Raw genomic sequence first — 14799 nt, forward strand, 5'->3', positions numbered from 1 at the left:
GCACAGAGTCTGGCGAGGCAGTCGCAGAAACTTGTCAACCGGTCTGGCAACATCCTTGTCAACCGGTCAGAGAGCTCCTCTGTCAACCGGTCAGAGAGCTCCTCTGTCAACCGGTCTCGGCTAGGTCCGTGGTGCTGATCCGTGTCAGATAGACTGGAAGGCCTTGAAGCCTGGCAGGACTGCACAAGGTCCGTCCGACATTGTGACAACCACTGTTTCCGTATCCTGCGGCGGGCACTGTCGAGATCGTTCAATTATGTGCCCCAAGATGTTGTTTGTCTCAACAGGTTATCCAGCTTGTCTCCTTCGTGACGCCTGTGGTCCTGGACTATACTATGGCATAGCTGAAAATGGCTCACTGTCTCATCGTAGGCGGAACAGCATGGATCGGGCAGGGAGCCATGTCCTCTGAGCTCATCCTCGGTCCTGACTCTACCAGCCCAGATCCCGTTTCTTTGACCCATCGCCGTCCCTGACGGCATCCACCTTCATGTAGAACTCTCCTTTGAAAGCCCTGTCCAACCATCCACTCAGCCTCTCCCATACCAAAGGATTCGCTCCATGAAAATAAATGCTATGATCGCTATCCGGCCAGAAATGTACATCATAATTCGTAACGCCTGCCAAATCAAATTCATCCAACAAAGTCAAAGTATTCTGCATGTGCACATTGTCGTCGCCAGTGCCATGCATTATCAGAAAGCGCACATTCTGCGCCATTGCCGTCACGTTGCTGACTTTTGCTTCCGCATACCCCTCGGGATTCTGCTCTGGTGTGAGCATGTACCGCTCGGTGTAGATGCTATCGTAGAACGCCCAGTCGGTGACGGGAGCAACGGCCATGCCGTAGTGAAAGGTCTCGCCTGCGTCCATCTCGAGTGTCTTGAGGGTCGTATAGCCGCCGTAGCTCCAGCCCCAGATGGCAATGCGCTCGGAGTCAACATATGACTTCTTCGCATAGTGTTTGGCGACAGCGATTTGGTCAGCCGGCTCGACGGTCCCGAAGTGCTCCCGCAAGACTTTGCGATGCTCGAGGCCAGAGAAGCCCGTGCCGCGACCGTCGACGGTGATGACAATGTAGCTTGATTGGCGGCGAGGTATGACTGAAAATCTACGCCGAAGCGGCGCGCGACAGTCTGAGAATTGGGGCCGGAGTACTGGTAGAAGACAACAGGTATTCACGTTTCGGGTCAAAGTGTGGTGGACGACGCTCGAGGATTTGCAGTGTGGCGCCATTGACAGTCAGATTGGTGTAGACTAGGTGTGGGAGCTCGTGAGTGGAAGCCATGTCGGCGAGAGCATCGTTTGATTCCAAGATCATTGAGAACGAGGCACCTTGATCGCCCGCCGAGACGACCTTTTGGTAGGGAATGGATGGCCCTAGGTATGTGAGAGATATGTAAGATGCAAGCGAGGAAAAGGAGGCGGTCCAATAGCCGGGGCTGGTGATGGCGGTCACAGGCTTGATCGAGCCCCTTGGTTCTGTCAGGGAGACACTGAAAAGGTGCCTTTGGGTGACAGCGACTGCGGTCGAGAGGAAGTAGACCATGTTATTCTTCAGGTCGACCGCCGATGGCGCGTCATCAACTTCCCACTTACCGGATGTCAGCATACTTGGCTTTGCGCTGTCGATGGGAGAGTAATATGCCAAATGATCATAACCCTCGTAGGCGACTGTGGCGATGTAGCATCGTGAGGTCGGCCGTTGTTGGGGTCAGCAGGTATATAAGTTGTCTTTTGCCCAGGCTCGACCCACCCCAAGCCTTCTTTCTTCAGATCGATCTCCCGGACTGTTTTGCCCGTCCGAGCAGCTACATCGACAAGCACGTATCGGATCCGGTCACTGACACGGTTGGCCTCTTGGATCAATGCTTTACCGCCATCTGCCCAGAGCACATTCGTTATGAGGCGATTGTCGTCCTTGAAGCCGCCACTAACCTCAACTTCGAAGTTCTCATTCCGTTCCAGATCATAGAAGAGCAGGTCGACCACCGGGTTCGGAGCTCCAGATTTAGGATACTTGATCCTTCTAGTCTCAGGATAGTGCTCTAGACCCTTGTCCGGTTCGACACCACTGGGGCGTTGAATGTAGTACTCAACGGGATACTCCGGCACGGTTGTTTCGTTGGTTCTGAGGAATGCAACATATTGGCCATCGCGGCTCCACCACGTCGCGATCCTGCCACTGAAGACCTCCTCTTCGTAGACCCAGTCTGGGATACCGTAGAAGTACTCACTTCCGCCATCCTTGGTGACTTGTCTTACAGCTGTGTTGTTCAACATGCGCACGAACAGGTTGTTGTCTCGTGTGAACGCAATTGCATCACCATTCGGACTCCATTGGGCGAGCTGTACCCTGGTCAATGGCTTTGCAGGATCTAATGCCTCCCAAGAATGACTCTCAATGTCCAGTATGAAGTACAGTCCGGTATAGCTGTGACGAAAGACTTTCTCCCTGTTTGCAAGAACAAGGATCTTCTTCATGTTCGGGCTCACCTCGATCGAGGCAGCCTGATAAGATACACCATTAAAGCCGAACACGCTCGATTTCATAAGGGTCTTTGCTTTGAAGATCTCTGCGCTGTCGTTCTTTCCGTCGTTGGACCTCGATCGAATGTCCTCGACGACCACGTAATCCTTCCCATGTGCGCCTACTTCGAGCACGAGGCCGTCCTCCCCATTCGGTCCATCAATCCAAGTGATTGGCGCGGTCCGCATGTGCCACTCTCCTCTCTGAATCTGTTTGAGCGTGACCTTTCTACCGGAGCCGATCCGAGGGTTCTCGTCATCATACTCGTATGCCCCAAATTTATGCCTACCTGAAAGCATAAAGAAGACAATTGCAGCTCCCCAGCCTGCGGCTGCTAAAATGCTGAGGATCACGATCGCTCGACGAAGTGTGCCGGACATGTCCCTTCCCCGTTCGCGATGGCCCTTTTCATTGAATCGTGGTAGCTCGAGATCGCTGTCACTGTCGCGATATCCAATGCCACCATTGCTTCGTTTCCGTTTATGACCATCCTCACGCCGACTCTTCTTTGGCAGAAAGCCTTCCCGTTCCGCGTGCTCACCCATCTCGTTCAAGTTTTCCAGGACGAGGCTCGTCGTGGACGCGGAGCTGACACTGCCCATGCTATCTCGCCTGCTGAGCCCTGCGCCTTCGTGGGTTATGCCCTCTTGTACGTCCTCAGCGGACGACAAACCTGGCAACCTGCTCGATTGCTGTGTCCGGTCCATACCGATCTGTATTTGGCCTCTTCTTTCCTCACGCTCCGCGCTGTGCAGTACTATGCTACTGTCCAGAGGACCGTGCGCCTTCCGCCCGAAGACTCCGCTCCAGTCGGGAGGGTTCCGAAAGACAAGGTTGCTATCAGGACATGCTTCTGTATACGATGGCGATGCACATTGACTTGCTGCCGTACAGCTGAATTGTGTCCGACTGCGCCGAGGCGACGACGCGATTTTCTCCAATTCGAACACGTGCTCGTCGTCGCTGTTCGATGGAGATGGGAATGGTATACGTCGCCGAGGTGAGTGCGGCTGCGGCGATGTTGGCGGCGAAGACGTGCTCAGCGATAGAGGAAGTGGTCTTTCCCTCCTTGTCTGTAGCGAGTGGCTGTGTCGAGCTGACGTCTCTGATCTTGAGGGGATGTGGAAAATGCCAGCCCCAGCTGTAGCATGCGCCTGCGCCTCCTCCATGACTTTCCCCGTCCCCATCCCCGTCCCCGAGCCAAGGTAGATTAGATTAGATCAGACCTGAGTTAAGTCTTCACTCCACATCATTGCGTTAGTCGCGGCTGCTGTACCAGCTGGGCATCACGATCACACTGCGAAGGCATGTCTGAAACGTGACTCGCAGATCTGACCGCGCACCGACCACTTCGACGGCGCACAGGCTTTTTTATCCCTGATCCATTGGCATTCTATTTGCATATGTACAGATCGTGACTTGGAATCGGCTGAACAGAACATAAATCGCCTCTGCCTAATTTAGAGTGCATACACAAATTCGCTGTTCTCCTTATCAGTCAAGTCGAGCCACTCTTGGCCCTCAATCTTGACATATCCAGGTGCTTGCCTCTCCCGCTCCTTCAACCGATTGCAGCGCCTATACCAGAAATACATGAAGCACAAATCGAGAAGGCATACACCCCAGCAAGCGATAATGGTGATTTCTGCCGGGACGTATCTTGGTGCGTCTTTTGGCCGGAAAGTCTGAGGTCCAATGATGTTTCCCACACAGTATCCAATGAGGTACAGGGCGGCGATGGTGGTCTTCTTTGTGTACCCAGCTACATTAGTGGCAATTAACGACAAGATAGCCACGAAGGGAGTCGGCGAAGCTTGAGTGAGATAGTAGCCAGCTAAGCGTCCGGAAGACTTGCCCAAGGGAAGGGCGACGATGAGAATGACACCGAGAAGGGCTGTACAGAGCCCTAGCATGCTGACCAGGATCCGATTTCCGAGTCGATCACCAAGCCAGCCACAGAAAATCAAGGCCACGACTTCGACAGCCCCGCCTGGTGTGCCGTAGAGGAGAGACTGGGATGGAGTGTAGCCGAAACTCACGATAAGCTGTGAGAAAAAATTGGATATACCTCCTGGTATGCGTCAGTCTTGTCTCGAGAGAAAGGTAGACTTGGAAGGAACGAAGGGGAAGTGCGTTAAGAGCACTACTAGCTCGAAGGGAAATGTATAATCAGAGGAGCGCTTCGCCTGACACTCATCTTCCGTCGCAAGCTGTCAGGAGAGAATGACTCACCGTTGGGAATATCAGCAACCAGAGCATAGAACACGAAAGCCCAAGTCATTGGATCCAGCAGTGCCTCCTTCAGCTGATACATCTTGAAATGCTTGTTGCCAATGCCCTGCTGATTGACGCGCACTCTCGCAACGGCCAATACACGGTCCTTTGCCGATAACCAGCGTGCGTTGAGTTGATTATCCGGGATGACGAACCAGAACACCACGCCGAGACAAGCAGTCAGGAGGCCGTTGACAAGGAACACGATCTTCCATGGCTCAATCGCTGAACCATGCTTCTCAGATCCAACATTAATCCCGTAAGCCACAAGCCCGCCGAAGATCTGGCCCATACCATTGAAAGAAAACCAGATGCCAATTCGGGCTCCCTGCTCTTTCTTCGTCCACCACTGACTCGACAAAAGGGTGAACCCCGGCGTGACAGCAGCTTCGAAAACTCCGAGGAAGAAACGTGCTCCTACAGCACTGCCGAAGTTCCACACCGTTGCGTGCAGCGCTAGAATGGTTCCCCACATGACAATGTTGAAGGCACTGTATTTGCCCAATGGCAACTTCTGCAACAACCTGTTTGTCGGATACTCCCATCCAAGGTAGCCAAAATAGAACATCGACCCTTCAGTAACGGTCAGAGACAGGGAAACAGAAACAGGAGCAGAAGCACCACTTACCGAGCCATTGGTAGTTGTCGCCCACAAGCCCGATATCCTTCTTGATACCCATGATCGACGCATAACTAAGCGTTGTCTTGTCCAGATAATTGAGCCCATACACGACGCACATTAGCGGAAGCATATGCAAATCAATCGTCCTCAGCAACCGCTTGTTGGTCGCTTCGTCTAGCTCAATGGTCTCGCCGGACTCGAACGCTTTCATCGCTTCGTCAGCATCATGAGAATGGGCGAGGACCTGCTGCGCTTTCTTGTTGGCTTGGGGCAGCGAAGTAGCAGGCTTTTCGCCGTCCGCGAAGGTCGTCGCGTCTCCCTCCACGTCGATGGGGTGCTTTTCGGATGCCATGATGAGGGGCTCCAGAGCCTCGAGCTCGATGCTGTTGCGATATCGATCAGTGGGTAAGGAAGCCGTTTTTCTGATGGTAACAATTGAAGATAGCTTGTAAAAAGGCCAGGGCTGAGCTTCGACCGTTCATCGAAGTCAGTCTCAAGGAACGTGGAAGTTGAGATCAACCGTCCATGTTGAGTCCCGAGGTCCTTTCGCACACATTCCGCTATCTCTCCTACGTAACCACGCGCCATTTAGTTCGCACTTATCCGCATCACTTCCCATCAATGTGATAGCGACGGGGCCACGCCCAAGCACCGCGCACTGGCGGACATTTCCCCAGAAACACCAGATAAGAGTCCTAATCGTGCGGTCATCGCAAGTGAAGGAGCAACGTCAGTGGCTGCGGGGACAAGGGAGGAGGGACGGCAAGCGAATGTCTTGACCTCTTATGGCAGGTGTCTAAGGATTGACAAGCATTGTTAAAACCATGCCAAGGAAGCTTGCGGGGATAACGATTCAAGGACCTGAAGATTGCACCTTGCAGGTCGACGTTCCGAAGAAGCTGTGTGAAGTCATGTGTAGGACGCTGAGACGGATTGCAGCACGACAGTATGACAAGACTCATACCGGACGACATGTAGCTGGGCAGCAGGACGCCTTCGTACGGCTTACTTTCCCGGACCGGTGCACCACGTCGTTGAACGATGCACCTGGCTCCAATACTTTGAGGGCGGCAATAATGCGGTGGTATAGAATGCAGAATCGACAACATGATGCCTTTGATTGATGCCATATCATTCAGGTGCTACGTGTTTCCAGGTGGAACTTCTATCCTCACAATTTCTAAAGGGGTATCTCATGCTCACTTCGTGAGACTCATGGCCTCGTCAACTGCTCGTGGTCTCATAACAGGTTATTGTCCACGTTTGAGGTGATTGACTAGGGCCTCAACCTGCTCCTTGACCTCATCGGTCAACTGATCTTCGCTCTCCAACACAGACACCATGATGGGCGCCAATTTGGGCGTCAAACTTTGAATGGTCGGGTCTTGCTGCTGATAGAGGCCCACTATCATCTGCCACACCGGGGTATTCTCCTGGTAGTCCTGCTTGAGAGGCAGAACACCGCTGTTCACCATGGCAGGGAGCACCTCAGAAATGGGCACTTTGGCTTTGTTCTTGATGATGAGACGAGCCACGCAGCCAGCAGCATTGTCCATGCAACGAGCCTCCTTGATGGCAAGCATGTTCTCGAGTTTCTGCAAAATGGTAGGATAGGCCTTGTCGATGGTAGCCTTGTCGTTAGACTTCTCAACCAGGCGGCCAACCGCGTATGCGGCGTTCGACTTGGTTTGAGCATCTTCATCGGACAAGCGCTTGAGAAGTACGCTCATGATGGTGCTGGTGTATGGCGTGACACCATCTTCCATACCGGTGATGACCTCAGCTAGGACACCGCAGGCGGACGAGCGGCCCAGACTCTCTCCGCCAGACGCGTAACGAAGAACTCGTTTCTCGAAGACCTTCCAAACCTCGCCGAAGCTGGGACCAATGCTGCGGCGAGTCCAGAGACGATGTCCATGGCATTGTCAACAACGAGCCACTCCAGCTCGGTGGATTCGAGATTGTCAGCGTCCATGTCCTCATCATCCAGTCCTTGCTGGCATTCGTGCTCCTTGTTGATGAGCGCGGAGGTGGTCTGAATGACCTTACCCAAGACGTCGGGGTATGACAGGAGATTCGGGCCTGTCATCTTGAGATTCTCTGAGATGATACGACAGACCTCAGATACGGTCGCACTATGCAGATAGTCAGTACAAGACTCATATGCTCGTGGGTAGGACATAAGCAGGTCTTAAGTATGGTCAGAGGGTTGAAGTACGCGTTCACGTCATACACGATTTATCGTGTCGGAGTGAGCTGGGATAGCGATGCTTATCATCATGAAACGGCGATGAATAAGAGACGGGATGGGAAGACTCACGGATCGTCCTCCTCAGGCCAGACATTGAGAGTGGCGGCCATGATCACTTCGCCCAGCTTTTTGAGCTCACTCGTGGGCTCAACTTTCAACGGCAATCCAGGTTGCCACTTCTCCATCTGTTCAGCCTCTTCGCTGACTTCCCAGAGCGCTGCGTACGCGCGATGCAGCGTGCACAAAGCAGCCTTGCGGACGTTCTCATAAGTGTGCTCAACAAGGGGCAGTAGCTTCTCGATGGTCTTCTCGAAGTAAGGCAGGTATGCTGTTTTAGTGTTGCCGACAACATCGCCGATTACCTCGATGGCGATCTCCTTCTCCACAGCAATAGGTGTGACAGTAGCGAGATCACCCCAATCACTGTCATCATCGTCGTCGCCATCGAGCATAACGTCCTCAATGTCATCTTCGTCGTCATCGTCACTGTCGGCGGCAGCAACCTTTACTTTGCGACCAGCAATAGTGACTTCTTTGCCGAGCAGATCTTGAGCATGCTGGCCAAGCTCAACTTCGAGGTCGCCTTCATCTTGGTCGATGCAATCGAACAAGCCCTTGACGACCCCACCCAGGAATGGAGAGAAATCATCTTCGTAGACCTTGGCAAGAGAACCCCATAGGATGTACGTGCTCTCTTTCAGCGTTGAGTGATCAAGCTTCAAAGCCTCCTCGCTTGCTTGCATCAGCGGCTGGACATAGTTCTTGAAATCAGCAGCTCCAACTGCGACGGCCATCTCGCCCATGGCATCAGTGCATGCTGCCCGAAGGTCGAGTTCTTCGTCATTCTCTTTCTTCGTGATGAATTCTTGCATGGCTTGCATGGAGGCCGCAAGATAAGGTAGAAAAGGCTCTTTGACTGTTGACGCCAGTGATCCGAGAGCACCAGCAGCCAAGGCCTTGATCTTGGGGTCACGATGTTTGAACAGCTTCTGCAGAATTGGCACGAGGCTGGACAGATACCCTTCCGCGACTTCCGCATCCATGCCGTCCACGACCGAGTCAATCGCGCTAGTACCTGATTTCATAATGTCAACGGCGGGACCTTCATCTTCACCCTTGTATGCGTCCATAGCAGCTGTCAAGTTCTTGACAAGCAGCGGGACAAGCTTAGCGTGCTCTCTGGTGGCATGTTCTGGCAGATCGTCGGCCAGACGCGCCGTGGTCTGCAAAGCAGCTTGGCGAACGCTGACTTCGGAGTCCTCGAGCAGATGTAACAGGATAGGCATCACTTGATCGATCTGCGTGCTAAGGAAGTCGGGTGCTCCTTCCACAGCCATACCCAGGGCCAAGATGCCGGCGCGTCGATACTTCGCATCCTTGCTCCCCGAATACCGTGGCAGTGCTTCTAGCAATGGTACCATCACTTGATTGGCAGGTAAAGCTTGTGCCATGGTATCAATGACTCCGAGAGCAGAGCGTGCGGGTGTGATGTCGTCAGCGTCGACCGAAATATCTTCCATCTCGGCCACAATCTCAAGCATGCTCTTTGTAAGGGGCTCGCCCATCTTCGCCCCCTGAACACGCAGGCGCCGATACATGATACACTGCATCAGGAAACTGATAGCTTGAGTTCGTGTATCATCAGGGAGGTCTTTGTTGCTTGCGATCTCATTCATGAAGACAACAAGATCACTGAAGTGCTTTGACATGAGCTGGTACTCCGCAGTGAGCAAAGTATTGAACACTTCAAACACAAGCATAGTCTGGTCCTCTTTACCCTCGGAGATAGCGTCCTTCAGTACAGTCACCATCGAAGGGAAGATGCTCTGGAAAGACTTGACAGACTGTTGATCATCTTCGGCATCGAGAACGATGGCCATCTTGGACACGGCCAGAACAGTGTTGACTCGGACCTCAAGACTCTCCGGATCTTTGATAGTCTGTGAGAAAAGCTTGAACAGGTCCTTGAACTTGTCTGCGAAGCCGTCGCCCATAGTATCAAGAATGCTGTAAAGGACGTAGACGCCGACAGCGCGATCAGATGCCTTGCTGCTTGTAGCCGCTTGGACCAATGCACCAGGAAGCTCTTCCCAGTCTCCATCCTTCAGATCGACCTTGGCGATCGCACTGATGAGTCTCGCAGCCGAATGGCGGGGTAACGAAGCCTCTTCAGCCAGTGTAGCCTGAAAGAGTTGTGTTCTTGCCGACTTCCTCTGTTCTGCTAGGATCTTGGTCCACAACTTCGATACTAGAGGTCTCGCTTGGGTAGACGCAAGTTGCTTGAGGTCTGAGGAGTCATGAGAGACGACAATCTGGATGAGGAATAGTAGAGCCTCAGGCTGCTTGTAAAATTCATTTTGCAGTACGTTGGTTGCAGATCGCACGTCGCCCTTCTTCGGGTCTGAAATTGTTAGTAGGGAGTATTCAGAGGGCAGGCAATGAATGCGACTTACCTAGTACAATCTGCAACTGCTGGAGGAATCGCTGCTGGTCCATAACCAATGAATATGAGTTGCCGGAATGTTTGGGTCAACCACCAGTCATCGGCGCTAACGCGCCAAAGTCAAGCCGTCTGTTGCGCACGCCGATGACTCTACCTTTGTAGCAAGCGTACGACCAACAAAATAGTACAAGAAAACCAGAGTCCGTGCAATTGCAATTTATGCCTGAGAAAAAAAAGTATTTTGCAACGTTGAAACGGCTAAATCCTGTAGATCTACCGACGAGGCTGTAAGGTAGCCCTGCCACTTCGTAAAATCTCGAGTCCTCATTTTTGAATGACCTAGAAGGAGCAAGATCACCGCCATTGCGGCGTTACATTTCTTGGCCGGCCCACAACCCATGCGCAATAATGCTCGCAGTATTCCGGCACGTGACGGTGCCGTTGGAACCACGTGATGGTCACGACCCATTACTGCAGGAGCCGACTCGATCGCAGAATATCGATGTTCGCCGGTGTTCGGTCGGCGCTTTCCCATTCTCAAAACATGGGAATTTGCATCATGTGGGCCACTCCAACCATTCAAGGTCACAATCTATACCGAATAGCCGGATGGGCCACTGCTTGATGGCACTTCCGCGGACTGATGATACGAGTTCCCTTCGAGCAACATTGCAACACCTAGCTCTTCAGGTACGTAGGTCGGTCCACACCACGTCTACCACGGATGAGAGACGTCTTCTCGGCCAGTCCAGAATCGAGGTCGACACGGACACGCCGTGCAAAGCGTCTGCGGGATCTATATCCGTGTCTGTACAGGACCCCAGCCTCATTTCTAGAGCGAATCTGTGGGGTGTCGCTTCCTCGCTTCGACTCTACCGCTAATGATCGTCACTGCGGACTCCATTTCCGACGAATCAGAGCGTCATACTTCCTTCGAACCACTACCGAACCCAATTCGCCTCTTGCCTTTCGGTCATCGTACAGTACCCTTGGTTCTTTCGTGTACCGTTTATATCTCTCCTGCAACGCGCGACATACTTCTTTCTTTCCCTGAGAGTGCTGGCCTGTCGTTTTCTTTTCTATGCGTCGATGTCATTGCCTATCGCTCCCCGCCCCGCACAAGGCGCCGGCGATCAACCACCACTCTCCCCTGCCCTTGTAAAAGCGCGCAAAATCTCAACCGCTTGCGGGGCGTGTAAGCAGCGGAAGACACGAGTATGTTGTCAGACTTCCATGGCTATCAAGACCTCATATGCTGACCATCGTAGTGCACTGGTGGCCAGCCTTGTGATGCATGCGCCACGCGCAACAGCGAATGTATCTACAATGTTGAGGCGGACCAACGACGCAAGATTGCAAACCAGAGGAATGTGCAGGATCTTGCAGAGGCTCAACTGGATCTCAACCGCTATCGCGAGGTGCTCGGTGGCATGATCGCCATCGTCCGTGCTGGGAATTCTCGCTCGACGAATGAACTTATCGATATGATCCGGAGTCGCATCGATTTATCCTCTCTTGCCGCATACGTGCGTAACGAAGTTCGCGCAAACATGGCTGTCGAGCAAGCTTTCCATACTATCGATTTCAATATGGACAGCGGTCTGGATCTTCCGTCTCCGTCTCAGCTGCTTAGCCGAATGGACTCCGGTCAACAGATGCCACTTCAGCCGTCGCATCCTGGATCAGAGAATACGTCTGGATCGACAAGCAATTATGACCCAGCGTTACCGCATTAGAATGTACGGGCTTCCATTCGTGGCTCTTATATTCAGCCACTTCCAATAGCAGTCTGCACACATGCGGGCGATATCAGTTGTCGTGGAGTTGGGACAAGTCAGCAGCAGCAAAGGCTCTCGGAAAATCCTGGCGGATGGCACCACATCTGCACACCATCAGCATGGCTAAGCATCAGCAATATATATCAACCGACGCTTCACGGCGTCTGAAAGACGGGCCCTTCCTGTTGTAGGAGCTCAAGAAGTCTTACAGTTGCGCTGGCTAGAGTAAGAGAGCTGATTTCCAAGTACATCACACCCAACCAGTTCCAGCCATCCGCCAGGGTCGCAACGTCCATAGCCTGCTCACCCACAATACCCCTCAATGCACACCGGGCTTTACCAGACTCTACTCTACCGATCCGGACAGAGCAGACAGTATTGTTTTTGTCGCATTTGGGTATCTTAGAGGTGGCGAGAATGACATCGTGGCAGTTACTGGGCACGTTGGATAGTAGTTCCCAGAGCCTGCATCCAAACGCATGAGCCCAGTGCAGCAGCCGAGTCTCATGTCATCTAGACCTCACCACATTCTTTACGAAATGCAACGCACGACGCGCATACGAGGAGACCCTCCACAATCCAGGGAAGTACAGAACATAACGTTTATGCTGGCGATCGTAGCAAGTGTAAGAATCGGGTTTGTTGCCCAAGATATAATTGCGCATGAAGTAGCAAGGACTGGACGGCACAAAGTGGTTGATCAGCAGTTTTATTCGCTACCACTCAGGTGGTTGCGAGAGGCTTTGATGTCTGGCATGGCAAATCCGAAAATGCACGAATCATGCAGTCGCCTTGTTGGGCCGGGCCAGAGTTCCGTGCAGATCTCGTCTCGTCAATCAAGGCGCTGGACTTTATCTCCTGCCGCACCAGGACATGAAGGGTCCTAAGAACGTCCGTTGGCTGCAATAATGTCGGAACTGTGGCAGGCGCTTGACGGCAGGGCGGATGTGCCGGTGGGTCAGCCGGCTTGCTTGAGTGGGCGTCGCCAAGCTTGTGTACTCGTTCGGGCTTGACACTGTGCTGTTCTGAGCTTCCAAGGTTTGAGTGACGGACTTGGCGTTATTGCGAAAGAGCAGGTTCTTTCGATCATCACTACGGTATCGGCAGCCCGTGCCCTTTGCTAAACGAAACGAAGCACAAGGCTCACACTCCAGATAGAGATTCTCGTAGCACATCGGATTCTATCCTAATAGTCTCCCAGGCTTTGTGGACTGAGTTGATCTTCGTGACCATGCTTGTTTTCGCTCGCGATGTAATGTAATGCTATATGCACCCGGTGACTTGCTGCACCCACATAGGCAGCCAATGCTATTCACGATGTCTCGCTCTCCGTCCCACCGCCATGCTGAAGTGTAGCCTGCTGCTGTGCTATAACATCTGGATTCAATCCGCCCAAGCAACTGAAGAACACCAAGCCAACGATCCCAATGATCAAGTCATAGCCGAGTGCACTTACGGCCGAACTTCTATTCAACGACTCCCAGCACTGACTCGGCCGATCGATGAAACCAGCCTGCCAGATGTTTGTGAGAATGCAAGCAACCCACATTCCCGACAACTGAAACGCCGAAGGAGATGGAGGCATCTGCTGATCTTCAATGACCTGACCTCCCAAGAGCTGAAGCAATGATGGCAATAGGAATGGCAGCGCCATAATGAGCCTGACCAGCAGTACCAGCGGCACAAATTTCCACGTCCCTATGTAGGAAGGCAGTGTCGTCACGGCCGCAAGCATCTCAGCGAAGATTATCGTAGGCATTAATGCTGCGGGCAGGAGCTTTCCTAGCCAGTCGGAATTGCCCTCACCAGGCGCAGATTTGATCGTGTCGCCTACTGGCCGCTTCCGCTGCGGCTCTTCTGTCTTCCTCCCCAGCAGAATTCCTATCAAGAACAACCACAAGCCAAACCCCACAGGCAGGATTTGACTCAACCCCAACACCCAACCCACTCCCTCGACCCCCTCTACCCTGATCCTGTCGCCCATCCAGATCGTAGCTGCTGTACTAGCCAATAGCGTTGCAGAGCTCCAAGCCCTCCCTTGACTCGTCCGCATCAACTCCTGCGCAAAGTCCACGAATAGTCGGCTGTTCACGCTCCACTGCCAGATCTGCGAGCCGACTGCTCGAGCGAATCCCGCGATGGCGGCTGGGCCGGGGAGGAAGACGCCGGAAGTCAGGTGTATACGCGCCAGTTCATCGATCGGACGAAGATGCCCATTTGCGTAGGCGGTATAGGACTCGATCAGGAAGCGAAGCATGTGGATGCTGAGTGAGGTGAAAGATGTTAGGGCGAGGAGGCTGAGGAGAATGAGTTTGGGTCTAGTGGCGCTGGGATGGCGTTGTGAAGTGGGAGTGTTGTTCGCATTGGCAAGGCGTTGGAGGCGGAGAAGAATGACGATGGTGCAGAGCAGGGCGAGGATGATGTAGGTCCAAAAGATTGCCGCACCAGCAAGATTGTAGGTTTCGGGATGGGCTTTGTGGTCATGGTCGTGATATTCATGGTCGTCAATGGGACCGTGGTCGTGCGGGTAGTGGTGATGATGATGATGATGATGGTGATGGTGGTGGTGGCTCATTGTATGCGCATTGGTGGCTCAATACACAAGTAGACACCGTTAAGCAGTCAACCAGTCTCGCTATACTTGAAGTCGAACCTCCGAAGATGGACATGGGAAGGCAAACTTTACATCGGGGCATCAACTTGCGAACGATGGAAGTCAAAAATGCATAACGGGCAAGCTTTCGTCATGTCAGGGTCACGAAATGCAAGGCGACGCGAGGCTGAGGCTTTCAGGGATCAACGTGCCGGGCCGCCATCCCGACGGACAGGATATCATATCCAAGATGGAGTCGGGCGTTGTATCACGTTCTGTGACGACCACACAGCAATATACTGAAGACT

At 53.0% G+C, this 14799-nt stretch overlaps 5 protein-coding genes across 5 annotated transcripts; 1 reads left to right on the forward strand and 4 right to left on the reverse strand.

Annotated features, from left to right (window-relative positions):
* Positions 1 to 432: 432 nt before the first annotated feature.
* AB675_11528 (putative dipeptidyl-aminopeptidase B) lies at positions 433 to 3699 on the reverse strand (the record flags this gene model as incomplete). The annotated part of the gene is made up of 3 exons (XM_018140384.1): positions 433 to 1103; positions 1159 to 1594; positions 1663 to 3699. The coding sequence occupies 3 exons, from the start codon at positions 3697 to 3699 to the stop codon at positions 433 to 435; spliced, it is 3144 nt and encodes a 1047-aa protein (XP_018000100.1).
* Positions 3700 to 3990: 291 nt separating this feature from the next.
* AB675_11529 (putative transporter) lies at positions 3991 to 5778 on the reverse strand (the record flags this gene model as incomplete). The annotated part of the gene is made up of 3 exons (XM_018140385.1): positions 3991 to 4601; positions 4763 to 5377; positions 5433 to 5778. 3 exons carry the CDS (start codon positions 5776 to 5778, stop codon positions 3991 to 3993), a joined length of 1572 nt encoding a protein of 523 aa, XP_017999952.1.
* An 898-nt stretch (positions 5779 to 6676) lies between these two features.
* On the reverse strand, positions 6677 to 10173 carry AB675_11530 (putative importin subunit beta-4; the record flags this gene model as incomplete). The annotated part of the gene is made up of 5 exons (XM_018140387.1): positions 6677 to 7316; positions 7367 to 7561; positions 7747 to 8057; positions 8187 to 10078; positions 10131 to 10173. 5 exons carry the CDS (start codon positions 10171 to 10173, stop codon positions 6677 to 6679), a joined length of 3081 nt encoding a protein of 1026 aa, XP_018000171.1.
* A 1036-nt stretch (positions 10174 to 11209) lies between these two features.
* Positions 11210 to 11856, forward strand: AB675_11531 (uncharacterized protein; the record flags this gene model as incomplete). Its single annotated transcript, XM_018140388.1, has 2 exons — positions 11210 to 11335; positions 11389 to 11856. 2 exons carry the CDS (start codon positions 11210 to 11212, stop codon positions 11854 to 11856), a joined length of 594 nt encoding a protein of 197 aa, XP_017999941.1.
* Positions 11857 to 13210: 1354 nt separating this feature from the next.
* AB675_11532 (uncharacterized protein) lies at positions 13211 to 14473 on the reverse strand (the record flags this gene model as incomplete). Its single annotated transcript, XM_018140389.1, has 1 exon — positions 13211 to 14473. One exon carries the CDS (start codon positions 14471 to 14473, stop codon positions 13211 to 13213), a length of 1263 nt encoding a protein of 420 aa, XP_018000088.1.
* Positions 14474 to 14799: the final 326 nt, after the last annotated feature.

This window comes from Cyphellophora attinorum (genome assembly GCF_001299255.1).
Source record: "Cyphellophora attinorum strain CBS 131958 chromosome Unknown Contig13, whole genome shotgun sequence".
In the NCBI taxonomy this organism is placed as follows: Eukaryota; Fungi; Ascomycota; class Eurotiomycetes; order Chaetothyriales; family Cyphellophoraceae; genus Cyphellophora; species Cyphellophora attinorum.